Below are 16,351 nucleotides of genomic sequence, written 5' to 3'. Positions count from 1 at the left end.
GAACAATACATGGGATCACAAGTATGAAGATTGCAGCCTGAATCGGAAGTGTGAACAACGCAAGGGCCAGTTAATCTCAGTTCTGATACCTTTTCAAGTTTATGCAAAGCAATCAAAGCATTGGATTGTGATAATCATTGCAAAGATGAATATTGTCTGCAAAATAAAGGGTATAGCGAAGCTCCCTTTATTGTCAAATCTGTTACTGTCAAATCTTTAACTTCAAATCTAAGAATTTTTTTTCTTATAGTTAAACAGTTACCCAGCATAAAAAACCCTACTTGCTAGTAACATTACCTGGACTTCAAATTTCTTCACCAGAAGTTATGTTCCTTGACTGCTGAAAAACTTCTTCCAGCCATGAACTATGTCCTCCAGGGACAAGGTGCTTCAAAAACTTCAAGACGCTTGGAACAAAAAAAGCTCCACAAAGGTATCAGATTCTCTAGAGCAAGGAAAATGTAAAACCACTTACATATTTCAGCTAAGAGATCATGACTGTTCATTCAATTACCTTGGCCTCTGGGTACGAATATGTTAATGCATTCAGATTATTAAATAGTGTATATAGTAAAGACAAAAATGTATTTTTGTACTGCTCTGAGAGCCAAACATGTACAAGTCTTTTCAGAGATGTCAAAAGGCCAGGATTAATGGTACCAAAAAATGCACAGGACATGAAATTATACATTTGGTAGAGGAATCTTTTCCTTGAGAGGTACGTTGGATTAATGGGGCTTTTATATAAAATGTAAGCAAGTTTTATATATTTGATACAATTCAGAAATCATAAAAGAAAAGCATTAAAGTAAGATGTGCCTTTGGTACCCATACAATTCTCTTCAACAATAACAGACTATCATGATTTCCTTTGTCTGTGGTATTACTGTGTAAAGAAAATATATTTCTATGTATTTTTGTAATTTCAGACAGTGTTTATGCCCCTTTTTGATTCTTGCAAAAACTGAATGAGAAGATGTATTTTCCCTTTAAACCTTAGTATAACAGGCCTACAGAGTCATGTGTAAGTCTGCCATACCTTACAACTACAGATTACCTCTACACTTATTACTTTATCTTTCATAGGTTCAGTTCTTCTCTAGAATTGCACTGCTTCAATACAGTTTCAGAGCCATCAACCTTTAGGATCAGTTACCCGGGAGATGTACTGCTGCACCCAGCCCCCGGAAGTGACATCACGCTCATGCGCAAATCTCTCGCCTGAAGCCACAGATCTCCACCTGCGCATGCGCACTTTCTCTGAAAGACATCTGGACACTTACTGTGCATGCACAGTTGGATTTTAAAGCTATCATTATGAAAAAATCAGGGGAATGCCTAATATTAGGGAGAATGCGGGAGACCATTAGGGCAGGGCCAAATTCGGGTAACTCCTGAAAAAATAGGGGGGTTGACAGCTCTGCAGTTTGTTGTTCCCGTTGTCAAAGTTTTAAAATGTACCTTTAATTGTCCTCAGTGCCATCTAAAAATGTCTTTTTGAATTCATGCTTATTAACTACTGCAAAAATCAGCATAACTGTGCCTGATTTTGCATCAGATACATGATTATATTACCAGTTGGGGTGTCTCTATGCTTGAATAACCACATTTTTAATACAGAAGAGAAAAAATAGATTAATTCCCAGAGTACTAATGTATTATACAAATCACAATAAAAAAAATATGCTTATTATGAATGTCAGTCAAAAAGAAAAGTTAAAGGAGAAGAAAAGGCAACGATCACTAGGGGTGCCAAAAGTTAGGCACACTCCCCATGATTGTATTCACTTATCTGATACACCGGGCCAGTGCTCCTATCAGCGGAAAATTGCCCTGGCCCGGGGGTTCCTCTTAGAAAGCACCACAGAGCCAGGGCTGGATTTAAAGATGCTGCTTCCCCCCCCCCTCGCCCCATACTCCACAGCCTGTCCTCTCCTCTTCAGCGCTCAAAATCCAGACAGCAACCTGCTTCCCCCATCAGCTTTGCTTTATTGGGCCCATTGCCCAATAAAGCAAAGAATCTCCTGTGTAGACAGGAGATTCAAATCGTCGTCAAATACTCCCCTACAGTCACCAGTAGTGAAGCAGGCAGCATGTCTCATTGGTGCAGCACCCATGCATTCGCCTCAGTTTCAGCCAATGTAACTGGTAGTGGTACACTAGTATAACTGGGCAAAAATAGGTGTGAACACCTTCTTTATGGAATTTTAATAGATGCAATCAGGGTTGGACTGGGGGCCCGGGGCCCACCAGGCCTGCTGGTGCATAGCCCCCCTCCGGGTCCCCTGCCACCGGGTTCCCCCGCCGAGCCGTCCCCACGGCGCACAAGAAGATTAGTGCAGGGAACAGGACTAGGCCAGCGGGCCCAAAAGAGCCTGGGGCTGACCGGGTTTTTTCCCGGTGCCCAGCCAGCCGAGTCCAACCCTGGAAGCAATGCATTGTCGAGTTAAGGCCTACCTGCCCTATGCTCTGCCTGTGAAACATAAGCCTGGTATTTGTTCTGGGGGTTTGTTGGCATTCGAAAATTATTGTTAGGGGCCCCTAAGGTGTTTAATAATGTTCTAGGAGGGGGTGCTGTATTATCCACAGGGGAGGAGGAGGCATATGGATATGTCTTAATATGACTTAACTTGTTTTACATATGAAATATATCCCTGCAGTGTTCTACCACAATTAATGTGGACATGGTCTTGTGGTAATATGGGTGCAGTTTAAAGTGGGTGTGGTTTAAAAACAGGGCGTGGTTAACACTGGCTTCCATTATCGGCCCTCCACCATCTAGGCCAGAAAAATTCCGGCCATCGTTACCACAGAAGTTGGACAGAACTGGCGTAAGTGAAACCTTGAATGATATTATTGTCAGCCATGTGAATCAGATGCTAATGCTGAATCCCACATGCCAGAAGTGACACCACAAACACAGGAGGAAAACTGTGTGCTGCAAATTGCTTGCAACATTCCTAATTTGTGCCTATATTGGTGAAAGTTGCATTGGACAAAACTTGGTGTACACCCACAATTACACTGGGACAAATGCTGCACTATTAAAAAATAATAAATATATAAAAGAATAAATACATACATGAATACTGTACATTCTTATTTTTAGAAGAATCATATAAAACCCATGTAAGACCAATAAAAGAAAAATAATCACAATTTGGTGGAAATGTAGTATTATAAATAAAGCTAGCATAATGAGATATGAGTTGTGCTGAGGAAGAAAATCTATAAATCCATTTGGTCACCTCTTCCAAATTCCAGTGGCATTCTGAGACTATGTCTGCTTCATATTAGCCATGAAGCAGCACAAAGAATCTTTCTCTACTGGGTCTGATACATTCCTAGGGGCTGACGCATGTCCCAGGCTAAAGCAGTTACTTCCTAGGACAGGAGACATTCCCACGGAAATGCTGGCCACCTACAGGACTTAAATAAAAAGGCTGCATTCATTCTTTTTATTAACCCCCCCTTTAGAGCTGTTATGCCAGAGAAATAGTTATGTAACCAATCTTACCTTTATATTTCTATTGCCAAAATGATTTAAAAGAACGATGACTATTGCTATTCATATTTTTATATGCCCAGAAAAAAGCATGGATTAATTATGTTTCACACCTTTTAATAGCAAAATCAGTCTTCCACCTTACATGATTATATTACCAGTTGGGATGTCTCTATGTGTGAATGGACACTTTTTTAATACAGAAGAGAAAAAAGAGACTAATTCCCCAAGTACTAATGTATTATCCAAATCAGAATAAAAAAAAAACAATGCTTATTATGAATGTCAGTCAAAAAAAAAAAGTTAAAGAAAAGGCAACAATCACTGCCCTGGCCCAGGTTTCCTCTCAGAAAGATCCTTATACCCTCTAACCCTTATGTAGTTATATATGAGAAAATTCATATACAGTACATGATGGTTGACTTTTCACTTATTAATAGCAGACTCCTTGATCTTAAAACACCTATGTTATCTGGATGGTTTTCAAATGGCTGTCTGGGAGAAAACTGGACAGCAAAATAAATGAATCACTGATCGCAGCATCATAGCTCCACCCCTGATGTCCCTGCACCCCCCCCCCCCCACACCCATACTTTGAAAAATCAAAAACCTTACAAATTAGCAGTTTGAGACAGTCCTATACTGCTAGACAAACTTCAGCTCAACAGCTCTCTTCTACAGACAAAGAGTGCTAGCAGCTCTGTCTATGCACTTTTTAGATTCATTCAACCCTAGGGTTGAACCAGCAGCCTGGTACTAGAAGTCTAAATTGCAAATATCTCAGAAACCACTAAAAACACAAAATTAATGAAAATTACAATAGTGCTACAAAAGTAGCAATATCTAGTAGAGTCTAAAGCAATTGGACTTTTTTGGAGTTTTCTTGAAAACATTTCACCACTCATTCAGGTGCTTCTTCACTGACATGTGCCATAGATCTAAGAGAATTGTAGGGAGCCAGGCAGTATGAGAGCATATTCACCTATCCCATAAATAACTGCTAAAATTAAAACCCATGAAATATATCAAACAGTTCATTTTGTCACACTTAGGGGCCTATTTATCATTCTGTGTAAAAAGTGGAGTGAAGCATTACCGGTGATGTTGGTCAGAGCAACCAATCAGAAATTAGATTTCAACTGTTAGAAAGCCAAAGCAAGTATATGATTGGTTACCATGAGCAACCATGAGTGTTTCACTCTACTTTTTACACAGCATGATAAAGAGACCCCTTAGAGTAGAATCTAATGTTGCTTGACTTACCCAACCTTTTTGCACCATTGGTGTACTTTAGAAACACAGAAGACTACATCCAGGTCAGCTCACAAATACAATCTCCAAAACGACTGTTCTGTATAAAAAGAGAAATCATGAAATCATGTAATCAATGCCTTGTTTTACAGTAGTAAAGTCCTATTTTTGTATGTGAAGCATTCAATATACTGTTTAAATACTTCAGGACATGTACTCATGGATGGTATGGGGCAAAAGAACGGCATAAAAAGCTGTTTAAAATAAATGGGTATTTATCAAGGTGTGTTTTATTCTACGCCATCTGAATGTCAGTTTGAAACCGTTATCTTACATTTCTTCAGACCTTTGTAGGTAAGTACAGGTATGGGACCTGTTATCCAGAATGCTCAGGACCTGGGGTTTTCCGGATAACAGATCTTTCCGTAATTTGGGTCTTCATGCCATAAGTCTACTAGAAATTAATTTAAACATTAAATAAACCCAATAACATGGTTTTGCTTCCAATAAGGATTAATTATATCTTAGTTGGGATCAAGTACAAGCTACTGTTTTATGATTACAGAGAAAAAGGAAATAATTTTGAAAAATTTGGATTATTTGGATAGAATGGAATCTATGGGAGACAGCCATTCTGTAATTCGGAGCTTTCTGGATATCGGGTTTCCGGATAAGGGATCCTATACCTGTACCAGCAGAAGTCACTCTAAGAAAAAAACACATTAAAAAAGTACGAAGTTTTTACATGGCGAAGACTGGTGATGTGTGGTGATTTTTTACACCACATATTAAATCTGCCCCTAAGTCTCCTTACAAAGGTGTGTCTGTTGCTCTGTGAATTTTTGTACTATTTAGCATAATCATAATACATATGTGACATATAGTGATGGGCGAATCTGTGTAGTTTCGCTTCACAGAAAAATGCGCAAATTTACCCTGAAAGATGTGAGAAATGTATTGAAGTCAATGTGCGTCAAAATAATTTTGACATGAGTGTCAATTTTTATTCGCGATTATTTGGTCCAAATGCATTATAGCCAAAAGGTGTCCGAATAATTTTGACGTGCGACAAATATTATGCGCACAACAATTTTTTTTTTTGACAGCGCATTTTTTGTCGATGAATTGTCGCCACAGTTCGCTTATGGCGAAATTATTGTTATTATTATTAACATGTATTTATATAGCGCCAACATATTGCGTAGCACTCTAAAGTTAATGTGATTATACAACTAAATCACATGAATTACATACATAGAACATATGGAGTAACAAACATCACAATCAATACAGGTACAAAAAGGTGAGGAAGGCCATATGCATAGGCATACAGTCTAAAGGGAAGGGAGTAATACACAAGGTGTGGGAGTGGGCAAGATCGAATTAAGTGGGTGAGAAATGTGGTATTCTATGTGGTGTTGTGTTTGGTAGTTAAGCAGAGTGAGGATAGGCTTCTCAAAAGAAGTGCGTTTTCAGAGATTTCTTGAAAGCAGAAAGGTTGGGAGAAAGTCGGACAGACCATGGGAGAGAGTTCCAGAGGAGGGGTGCAGCCCTTGCAAAGTCTTGAATGTGAGCATGTCAGGAGGTAATGAGAGAAGAGTTGAGTAGCAGGTCAGTAGAGGAGCGTAGTAAGCGATTGGGTGAGTATATAGAGATGAGTTCAGAGATGTAGGGTGGGGCAGAGTTATGAAGTGCTTTGAAAGTCAGTGTCATTAATTTGAATTTGATTCTGAAAGGTAAGGGAAGCCAGTGCAGGGATTGACAGAATGGCGAGGCAGAGGAGGAGCGGTTGCTGAGGTATATGAGCCTCACAGCAGTGTTCATTATGGACTGGAGAGGTGACAGTCTCTGGAGGGGAAGGCCAATTAAAAGAGAGTTACAGTAGTCTAGCTGGATATGATGAGAGAGTGAATAAGAATTTTGACAGCATCTTGGGTGATAAATGATCGTATTTTGGATATGTTCCTTAGGTGGAAGTGACATGATTTAATAAGTGACTGGATATGAGGAGTGAATGACAGGGAAGAATCTAGGATAACCCCAAGGCACTGGGCCTGGGGAGAGGGGGTGATAGTGGAATTGTTAACTATGATGGATACTTCCGGGATGTTACTGGTGTTAGTTGGAGGAAAGAGAACCATTTCAGTTTTAGAGAGGTTTAATTTAAGGTAGCGTTGCGACATCCAGGTAGATGTGCAAATTCACCGTGAATTAGTGTCTGGAGAATGTATTTGCCCATCACTAACATACACATGGCTATTCCAACCACCAATAATGTGAAGTGAGTTCCATTATTGTGCTATAACCGCTGGCAATGTATGTGATGTTAGTCTAACCAAATACCGGCCTGAAATTGTACACAATTGTAAACTTATAAATTCATGTCTTTTTTGTGTGGATTTTCCAACCTGTATGATTGCCTAGCTGGACAGTATTAAAAGGAGAGCATAGAATTAAATATAAGAATATGCTGATAACATAAAATACTGTAAACGTGTGTATGGTGAATGGTGTGGAACGTGTGTATGGTGAAGTGTTTTCCTTCCCCCCAGTGAAGGCTTTTCAGATGTGTGGCTCCTTGTTAAACAATTATGAAACAAACAATGAGCTAACATTTTCCTAATCATTACATTTCCGCTAAGTGATAAAAAAAAAAGTAATGGAGAATAAACAGTTTCCAGATGCAAAGCTTTCCATTTACAATCATTCATAGCACCCACACAGATGACTTAAGAAATGGGGAGGACTGCACAAGGATTCTCCTGAATGACCTATCATATCTGGTATGCGCACTGCTGACCTCTGATTTCCTGAATCCCACTACAAGCACAGCTATGACGCACCCCTGGGTATCACCAAATATGGGTCACTGCTGGAATCAGCCCGGGAGGTGACATCACCTCAAAGTATGGGCTCTGACACATTAAAGGGGCAGCATACCCCTTGTTTAACATGAGCTCGCTGAAAAAGGCTGGTGGTGAACACACTTTTTCCCTGTTGATCTAATTATTTAAAACAAATAACAAAAATGGATTCTAAAAAGTTATAGGTTGGAAATCCCCAATCTAAATAACAATGTACAAACGATGATCTCCTGGTTGTCAAGCATCATAGTGTTACCATGTATGGACATGCACAAGTATAGGGTACAGTTGATTTGGTATAGGTGTAAAACAATGATCTGGCATCACCTCTATGCACAAAAATTTTTTAGGACATTCCATTCCAGCAATGAAAGCCAATGAACCTAAAAATGTACCTGGTATAGAGAGGTTAAACTTTCTCAGCAGCTATAGTAGCCGAGTAAAAGTGAAAACTTTTGCAAAGTTCCCTTATTAGGAGTGAGGGGTGGAGAGAGGATAGAGACAACCTCCATCTGAAGGGAACTGAAGCACACACACAATTCACCCGGGTGCATGTATACATGCGATAAGCCTGCTCTATATTTAACTTCTATATAAACACCCCGTGTAGAATGGTATGGCTCATCCTTCCAGCTAGATGTCTGCCTCCCCCACTGCATAGCGGTCAGCAGATGGCTTCCTCATGTCTCTTTATTTACCTAATGAAGGGAAAACGTTCTCTCACTACAAAGACAGACATTATCCCTCTGCGACTGGGTGGCTGGGGCAAAATGGGAAAAAGGGGGGGAGCATTATTGCAGACTGCTTAAAAAAATCCCAATTCTTAAAGGATGAGGTAGTGAATCTAACGAAAATCCAGTTATTACAGCACTCAGTTTAATGTATACCTATGTGCCTATCATTCTGTATGTCCAGCACTGAAAATATCCTAATATCCTTCCTACCAATGCACAACACATTGACTAATTAAAGTGCACAGTCAGTCCCCAGACAATGTTCCATTAAAAACTGTTAAATGTAAAAAAATTAAAAGAAAATTCTTATTTGATCACTTACCTCATCCTCCAGTTACATACATCTTCTTCATCAGCACGTCCAACAAAAGGCTCTGGCCACTTGCACTAAGCTGAGAAGAAGCAGCAGGGGATCCCATTCCCTGTGCTCACAGTAGAGTTCCTTTAGGCAGGGCGGACGCTGGGAGCAGCCACTGATCTACTTGATGAGCTCACACTGTTGAAATCTTTAGCAAACAGGTTAATAAGAAAGAGTGAAGCCCTGGGTGGGTTGTTTCTCGTGGCTAATGGGTGGAGGGTTTGGGTTAATATGTTGCTGGCTATGAAAGGATCTTGTCTTTGTCTAAATTCTAAACTAATCTGGTTTTAGAAATTCCTGGCATGTCACTTATTTAAATGCTGTGGGGCAGGAGCATGGAACTCCTGACTTATATTCATATCTGAAACAAACCCATAAGGCCAGTTGGATTTGTCCAAGTCTGTTTTCAAGTATCTCATGATAGACACATTGCGTGAAAAGGCAGGAATTCCACAGAATTTCCTGCTCCTGGAACATAAGTCAAGTCTATATTTAACAGCATCTTAAACTGTCGAGAATGTTTTGTGGTTGGATAACAGGGACAGAAATATGTGAAAAACGTAGGCTACTGCTATACCAAATATGGCAATATTGTTACGTCTGGATTCTGATCCACCATCTGGAAATACTTAGCTGCATGCATGAAGGGGAAAAAGACAAATCAGACTCAGTGCTCAGTCCCAGACCTAAATTGTCTAAGTTTCTTTTCTGTTTTCAAATCAAGTTCTTTCACCTCCTTATTTTAGAGTATCCCCACATTTACTATTGTTAAATACTGGGAGGAATATTTGGAATAACTTTCCAAAGGTTAAATCAAAAGGGATTTAAATGATGTGAGAGCACATTTTCTGCTATAACTGAATCTTTTCTTGAAGTTGTTAGTAACTGTCACATTGTAGCTGACTAAGCTGAGGTGGAAAAATACACTTTCCATGCACTTTTTTGTTTCCAACTGAGCATTCAATGCCGTTGTTTCTATAAATATATGTGATGTCACATTTCAGTAATTCCAAATAGAAATCCATATACACAGTCACATAAGTAGTGATGTAAACAGAGATACAGTCACAACGATGCTGTAACCCACTGGTGTGGTTAATGTACTAATTATTAATAACCGCATCATTCCATTGAGTATGAATAAGAGGCAGAAGGTCATTGTTTTATCATTTCAGAACAATGTATATACCTTGAGGGGCTTATAAGACCCATTATTGCATGAGTTCAGTGTTTGTTTCTGCTACTGAAAACGTTTCCAGCTTTGAGAAGATGAAGAGACACCTGTTGTCAGAGATTTAGCAGAGACATCAGTGACCTCCCGTCAGGGCTGTTAGAGGTCAACGCCAACTGGAATCATGCAACCTCTCCAGTGAGTCATTACATGCTTATCACATAGGCTCAAGCTGGAACTAACTTTAGCCACTTCTGTAAAGCAAACCATCCATGTTTTACTTTTAATTATGATTAATGCTTAACTCTGCTGGAATAGAGAGGAAAGACATTCTGAGTGGGTTTATTGTATTCAAATTTGTATTTGTAAGTTCTTACAGGGAATGTCCATAAAAAAGCTGCTTAATGAGCTAAAATGTGATTCTAAGCAACTTCCCAATATACACTCATTAAACATTTTAAGTGGTTTTAAAGAACTAAAGATATAATCACTAGGGTGTATCAAAATGTTAAGTACCCATCCCCCCCACTTACCTGATACCCTGGGCCAGTGCTCCTGTTCGCTACAAATTGCACTGGCCCAGGGTATTTCTGAAGACGCTCCTCAATGCCAGCTTATTCAGTCTTCTCTTTGTTTCGGTCTGGGTAGGCGCATGAGCAGTAGAGTAAAATCCTAATTCAAACGCATAACAACAAACTTTTCATAAGACAAAAGGGAAAGATAATCGTATCACATGAGCTTCTACAAAACCCGGGCCACTGCAATTTTCTGCTAACAGGAGCACCGGCCTGGGTATCAGCTAAGCAATTATAATCACTGGGCACTGCCAAGCATTTTTACACCCCGCTGATTATAGCTTTAGTTCCTTTAAAGTTATCATGTTTTTTAATTCCTACAGAAAGCAGTGTCTGCCCAGCTCATTATATTCTTTGCGCTGCTGGTTCTGACACCAGAAACAATGTAGCAGAAAGCATGTCTCCTAGAGGAAAACTGACTCCTGTTAGATTATTTGAAGAGTCAGACCCAGAGAACAGAAAGGGCCAAACATTGATTTCAACTGCAATTTTAGCCATCTGTCAATATCTTGAAAAGCACTGAAATGCTTCCATTAATGTACATTCTCGCCGATAATGATTTGTATATGAGCATTACTTTATTGATATAGCCCTTCTAGTATATGCAGTGCTGTACGGTTTCACAGTATAGAGAAGTACACACAAGGAGGCAGAACTCTAATAACATAGATAAGTACAAATGTACAGATATCGACACAGAACAGAGGTCACTACATGTATTTCAACCTAAATGTATTTACACAGGGAGATGGCACACTGCAGCTCCCTGGACAAGCTGTGGGACTTTCTCTGAAGTGTGAAACTACAAATCCCAGCATCCATTTACAGAAGAGGCCACCAGTGGATGCTGGGAGTGAAAGTGCAGCATCATTTAGTCTATCCATGAAGGGGTTCATCACTTTAGACATTGGTCTGGTAAACAGCACTCTGTGGAACATTCTAATTCACGAGGAGGCATTTTTTTCACTTCAGACTATCTTTTCATAAAGCTTTCTCTAAGGCCCAGCCCTAAGTGGGCCAATAAATTCCACCCCACCAGCCAGAAAAAAAAAGGAAACCCATAAATTGTTTATACAATTTCTGAAAAACACACGGAGGCTTTTTAGACATTTTTTTTTTTCCTGAAGAAAACGGTCTTTGAGTGCAAAGACTGGACTGCATTTTGCACCCCTCCATGTGAGCCAGAGAGCTCCCATTAGACGGGGAGGTTCTTGGACGCCATTCGAGCCCAGGCGCATTCTTAGAATGTTTTCTAAATGCTGGAGCTCTGGCAGCGCTTACGTCACGCACGGCGGCCGCCTATATAAGCAGCCCAGGCGCCCAGAGCTGATCAGACTCTTCAGCTCGGGCTATAGGAGCGTAAAGACAAAAGCCATCAGCCCTTTCAGCTAGACACAGGGCCACAGACCCCCCTCAGGCTCTCCAGCAGACAAGACTTTCCCTAGATCCTCAGCAGAACCAAGGAGAAAGAGACCTTAAGACGCAGAGAAGGCATCTGCCCAGTTTAAAGGAACAGCCTCTCTTCAGAATTTTGGCCAGTTTTGCTGACCACACTAAAGGGAAAATGAGCTTCCTAGCACTTAACCCCGTCCTCGCTATTGCCCTTCTCTCTGGATTCATTGACTTGGTAAGTGATGATTGCCTACCACGTGGAATGGGAGCTTTATGCATTAGTGTTGATGCTGCCACAATTGATGCATGTTGCTTTATTAGATTTTGCCAAAACTGTTTGCCCTAATTTAATAACAGCACTAACCCAGTTCTGCAATAATTCTGTCATTTGCAGCTTATAGGTAACTGACGAGAAATGTAAAATCTGTGCCAAATGTAGCTAATGTGTTTATGGGTTTCTTGCAGGCTGTATCATCATGCCCAGCAGTGTGCCAATGTCCAGTTGAAGTACCCAAATGTGCCCCAGGAGTTGGACTGGTTCTGGATGGTTGTGGATGTTGCAAAGTCTGTGCTAAGCAACTTAATGAAGATTGCAGCAAAACTCATCCTTGTGATCACACCAAGGGACTTGAATGCAATTTTGGAGCCAGTTCCAGAGCTATTAAGGGAATATGTAGAGGTAAGAAGGTCGTGAGCCACTTCTCTGATTACAATTCTGCGCTACAGATTCCCTCTTAGATTAGAGCCATATCAGATTCTTAGTGCAAGGAATAGTCAAGGAGTTCAGTACATCTGAATCCATGTATGGTTATACTTTGTTGATGCAGGCTTGGCAGAAAGGCATATGATTTCAGCAGTCTGGAATGTCTGGGTTTGAGCGAAAAAAACCATAAGGAAAAGTAATTTCTAACTGATTTATTGTTTCATGTTATAGCCACTGGGGGATTGTAGGAAACATTATAGCAGATCCCTTTTGCTGCATGCACCTGAATGGAAACCTGAAATTAGCTTGAATTATAACATTTATTTTTCTTCTCCGCAGCAAAATCAGAAGGGAGACCTTGTGAGTACAATTCCAAAATCTACCAGAATGGAGAAAGTTTTCAGCCAAACTGCAAGCATCAGTGCACATGCATAGATGGAGCTGTTGGTTGCCTTCCTTTGTGCCCTCAAGAACTATCCCTGCCTAACTTGGGCTGCCCAAATCCAAGGCTGGTGAAGGTTCCAGGCCAGTGCTGTGAGGAGTGGGTCTGCGATGAAGCCAAAGACCCAGTTGATGAGATGGAAGACTTCTTTAACAAAGAATTTGGAATGGATACTAATGAAGGAGAACTTACAAGGAAAAATGAATTTGTTGCTGTCGTGAAAGGAGGACTAAAAATGCTGCCTGGTAAGTTTTCTTTCAGCCGCTGCTATTTGTGCTGTAAGCAAATTTTTTTTAGAAGCTTTTTCTTGTTACGGTCACTATGTCTGGCATTAATAACTATGTCTAGTGAAAACAAGTTCTAGTGAATTCTGAAAGTGTACTTACATGCCTATTAAGTTTTGCCTTATTGTCTGTCTTTGCAGTTTTTGGCTCTGACCCACAAAGTCATGTTGTCGAGAACTCTAAGTGCATTGTTCAAACCACATCGTGGTCTCAGTGCTCGAAGACCTGCGGAACTGGTATCTCTACAAGAGTCACAAATGATAACAGCAACTGCAGACTAGTGAGGGAGACAAGAATCTGTGAGGTCCGACCATGTGGCCAGCCAAGCTATACAAGTTTAAAGGTAAAATGTTTTTGATTTTGGCAGTCAGACTTTTAAAGTCTCTTTCCTTTTCTTTTTGTTCCTTCTTTTCATTTTTAAGGGTAATTACTAAATCACTTTTTTTTACTATTTTTTTCTCCAGAAGGGAAAGAAATGCACCAAGACAAAAAAATCTCAAGCTCCAGTAAGATACACATACGCCGGATGTTCTAGTGTAAAGAAATATCGTCCAAAATATTGTGGATCTTGTGTGGATGGAAGGTGCTGCACTCCACAGCAGACAAGGACTGTCAAAATCAGATTCCGTTGTGAGGATGGGGAGACCTTTACGAAAAATGTCATGATGATCCAGTCATGTAGATGCAACTACAACTGCCCACATGCAAATGAAGCCTATCCTTACTACAGATTATTCAATGACATCCACAAATTCCGAGACTAAATGCTACATGCTTTAAAGGTTCTTTTAGCTTAAACGTGAGAAGATAAGGAATTTACTGTTGCCAAACCATTGCAGTGCCTTCTATGGATGATTTTGGGGTACTTTGAACTATTTTTCTTACGTCATCTGGAGTTTATTGCAAGAGACTGAAACATTTTAATGCTTCATAATGGAGCTAACGAATTGCTTCTTTTTTTGGAGCATATTAATAATTTTCTGTTTTTCCGTTAGTAGTTTTGTTTTCAAGTTACCATACCCTTGAATGCTAGAAAGGACCTCAGCAGATTGCATTGCAGACTGTGGGTGTCTCTTTCTGTACCCAAGGGGTTAAATGGTTTCCGCATTCTCTTTAGTGAGAGACCGAAAACAAGTTGAAAGTTACATTCCTTCCTGATGGAGCACGCTTCAGAAGTGTTCATCTGTGGCAGCTATTACAATCCAGCAATTCTTAAGCAAACAGAAATCCGCTGTGTCTTTTTTTTTTTTCTCCTCTAAATAAATGTTTTATTTATCAAGAATTTAGCTTTTTGTGACAAATGTAATACTGGAATTATTGTAAATTGTTTTTAATTTTTATATTCAGTGAATTAAAAAATTATTTATGGAACTAATCAATTAATAAAACTATCTATTTATACATGTAACTCTTCTTGAATTTCTTATGCATTTTAAGTTTTACATATTTCTCAAATATTCTCTGGTTTACGGACATGAGATTTCTAGTATCAACGTGCCACTTTATCAATGGCTACACTATTAATAATGACCAAAATTAGTATAATAACTTTGTACAACTACCATTTCCCTGGCAGGCAGATGATAAATTGCCATATGCCCCTATGGTTGAACCCTGGGTTACAAAGCTGTGAGTTCATGGACACATGGTTTAACATATTTCTTCAAATGAACAAGTGTTTGAATGGCCATCCTTTCACATACCTTCACATATTCATTGTATGCAGTTCTTTTGTTAGACTGCACCATTAGTTTGCATAACTATATATAGCTAGGAATGTCTCAATTTAGTACAGGTATGTGATCCGTTATCCAGAAAGGTCCGAATTACGGACTCCATTATACTTAAATAATCCAAATTTTAAAAAATTATTTCCTTTTTCTCTGTAATAATAAAAATGGTACCTTGTATTTGATCCCAACTAAGATATTATTAATCCTTATTGGAAGCAGAATCAGTCTATTGGGTTTATTTAATGTTTACATGATTTTCTAGTAGTCTTAAGGTGTGAAGATCCAAATTACAGAAAGACCCATTATCCGGAAAGCCCCAGGTCCTGAGCATTCTGGATAATAGGTCCCATACCTGTATATCTATAGTAATAAGTCAAATCAACTGGACTTGCTGTACTTTCTTTTTCCTTGCAGACGTTTTGCTAGTCATTAAGACTGGCTTTCTCAATTCACATACTGTATGTCCCAATTTAGGTTCTCCAGCTAGATCTTACAGGCCCCAACACATTTTTTTGACAGCCTCCTGCTTTGTGGATACATAGATCAACAGTAATTTAAATATATGCATAATATAAATGAGACATATGGGCATGCACACAAAATGGATAATCTATTTGCAGACCTAACATTCATATGATTTAGCCCTTCACTGTGTATGGGCTGTCACAAAAACGTATCCACATTCCACCATTTAAACACTGTAAAACCTGATTTAAAGTGTTGGTCTCTTAATCACCCTTTCATTAGACTGGAGTCCTGTTACATTGTATTTACAGATTGAATCGAAGTGTATGCAGTTAAACAAGTAAACCCAAAAAAATCTAATTTTAAACATCCTTGTCTAGCAATATGATGTTACAGTGTAGAATTTCAATCTGTTCAAGAATCCAGAATGATCAATTTATACATTACATAATAAATGCCAACAAGGTATGGATTTGTAACGAAGGTCATTTCTGTCTGCAAAAGAATGTAGGCTTGAGTCTGTAGGAGGTCATTTGCTTTCACTAAATGAGCTTGAAGCAATGACTAGTGCTAATCCTAATAACCAAGTGATTAAAAGTAAACATGCTGCTAAATAGAAAGGAATGTCAGGAATTTCAAGCACCTTTTCATTTGGTGGTAAAGGCCAAGAAAAAAAAATACCATTTTATAATTATACATACTATATAAGTATTTTAAAGGGGAAGGCTATTCTTTATGGACTTAAAGAATGAATGGCCAGACTATTAAACCATTTCTTTACAAAGTAAAATGTATTACTAATGAACTGTAAATTATTATTGATGCTGAAAGGGTTTATTGCATAGCAGTGGGCATATTCAAAGGGTTTCACTTT

The 16,351-nt window shown here is 39.3% G+C and overlaps 1 protein-coding gene and 1 long non-coding RNA gene across 2 annotated transcripts in view; one reads left to right on the top strand and one right to left on the bottom strand.

Moving 5' to 3' along the window:
* LOC108714175 overlaps positions 1 to 10,025 on the bottom strand; it is a 31,222-nt gene extending 21,197 nt beyond the window's left edge. The window contains exons 1-2 of the long non-coding RNA XR_001935322.2: positions 8,677 to 10,025; positions 4,769 to 4,856 (exon numbers count right to left, since the gene is read on the bottom strand). This is a non-coding gene — a long non-coding RNA (uncharacterized LOC108714175). The remainder of the gene's footprint in view (positions 1 to 4,768; positions 4,857 to 8,676) is intronic.
* Positions 10,026 to 11,783: 1,758 nt separating this feature from the next.
* Positions 11,784 to 14,680, top strand: ccn1.L (cellular communication network factor 1 L homeolog). The gene is made up of 5 exons (XM_018258141.2): positions 11,784 to 12,085; positions 12,316 to 12,529; positions 12,893 to 13,240; positions 13,420 to 13,622; positions 13,744 to 14,680. The coding sequence occupies exons 1-5, from the start codon at positions 12,023 to 12,025 to the stop codon at positions 14,041 to 14,043; spliced, it is 1,128 nt and encodes a 375-aa protein (XP_018113630.1). The 5' UTR covers positions 11,784 to 12,022; the 3' UTR covers positions 14,044 to 14,680.
* The last annotated feature ends 1,671 nt before the right edge of the window (positions 14,681 to 16,351 follow it).

The sequence above is a fragment of the Xenopus laevis genome, chromosome 4L (assembly GCF_017654675.1).
Source record: "Xenopus laevis strain J_2021 chromosome 4L, Xenopus_laevis_v10.1, whole genome shotgun sequence".
NCBI lineage: Eukaryota > Metazoa > Chordata > Amphibia > Anura > Pipidae > Xenopus > Xenopus laevis.
This window is presented reverse-complemented; position numbering and strand designations above follow the sequence as displayed.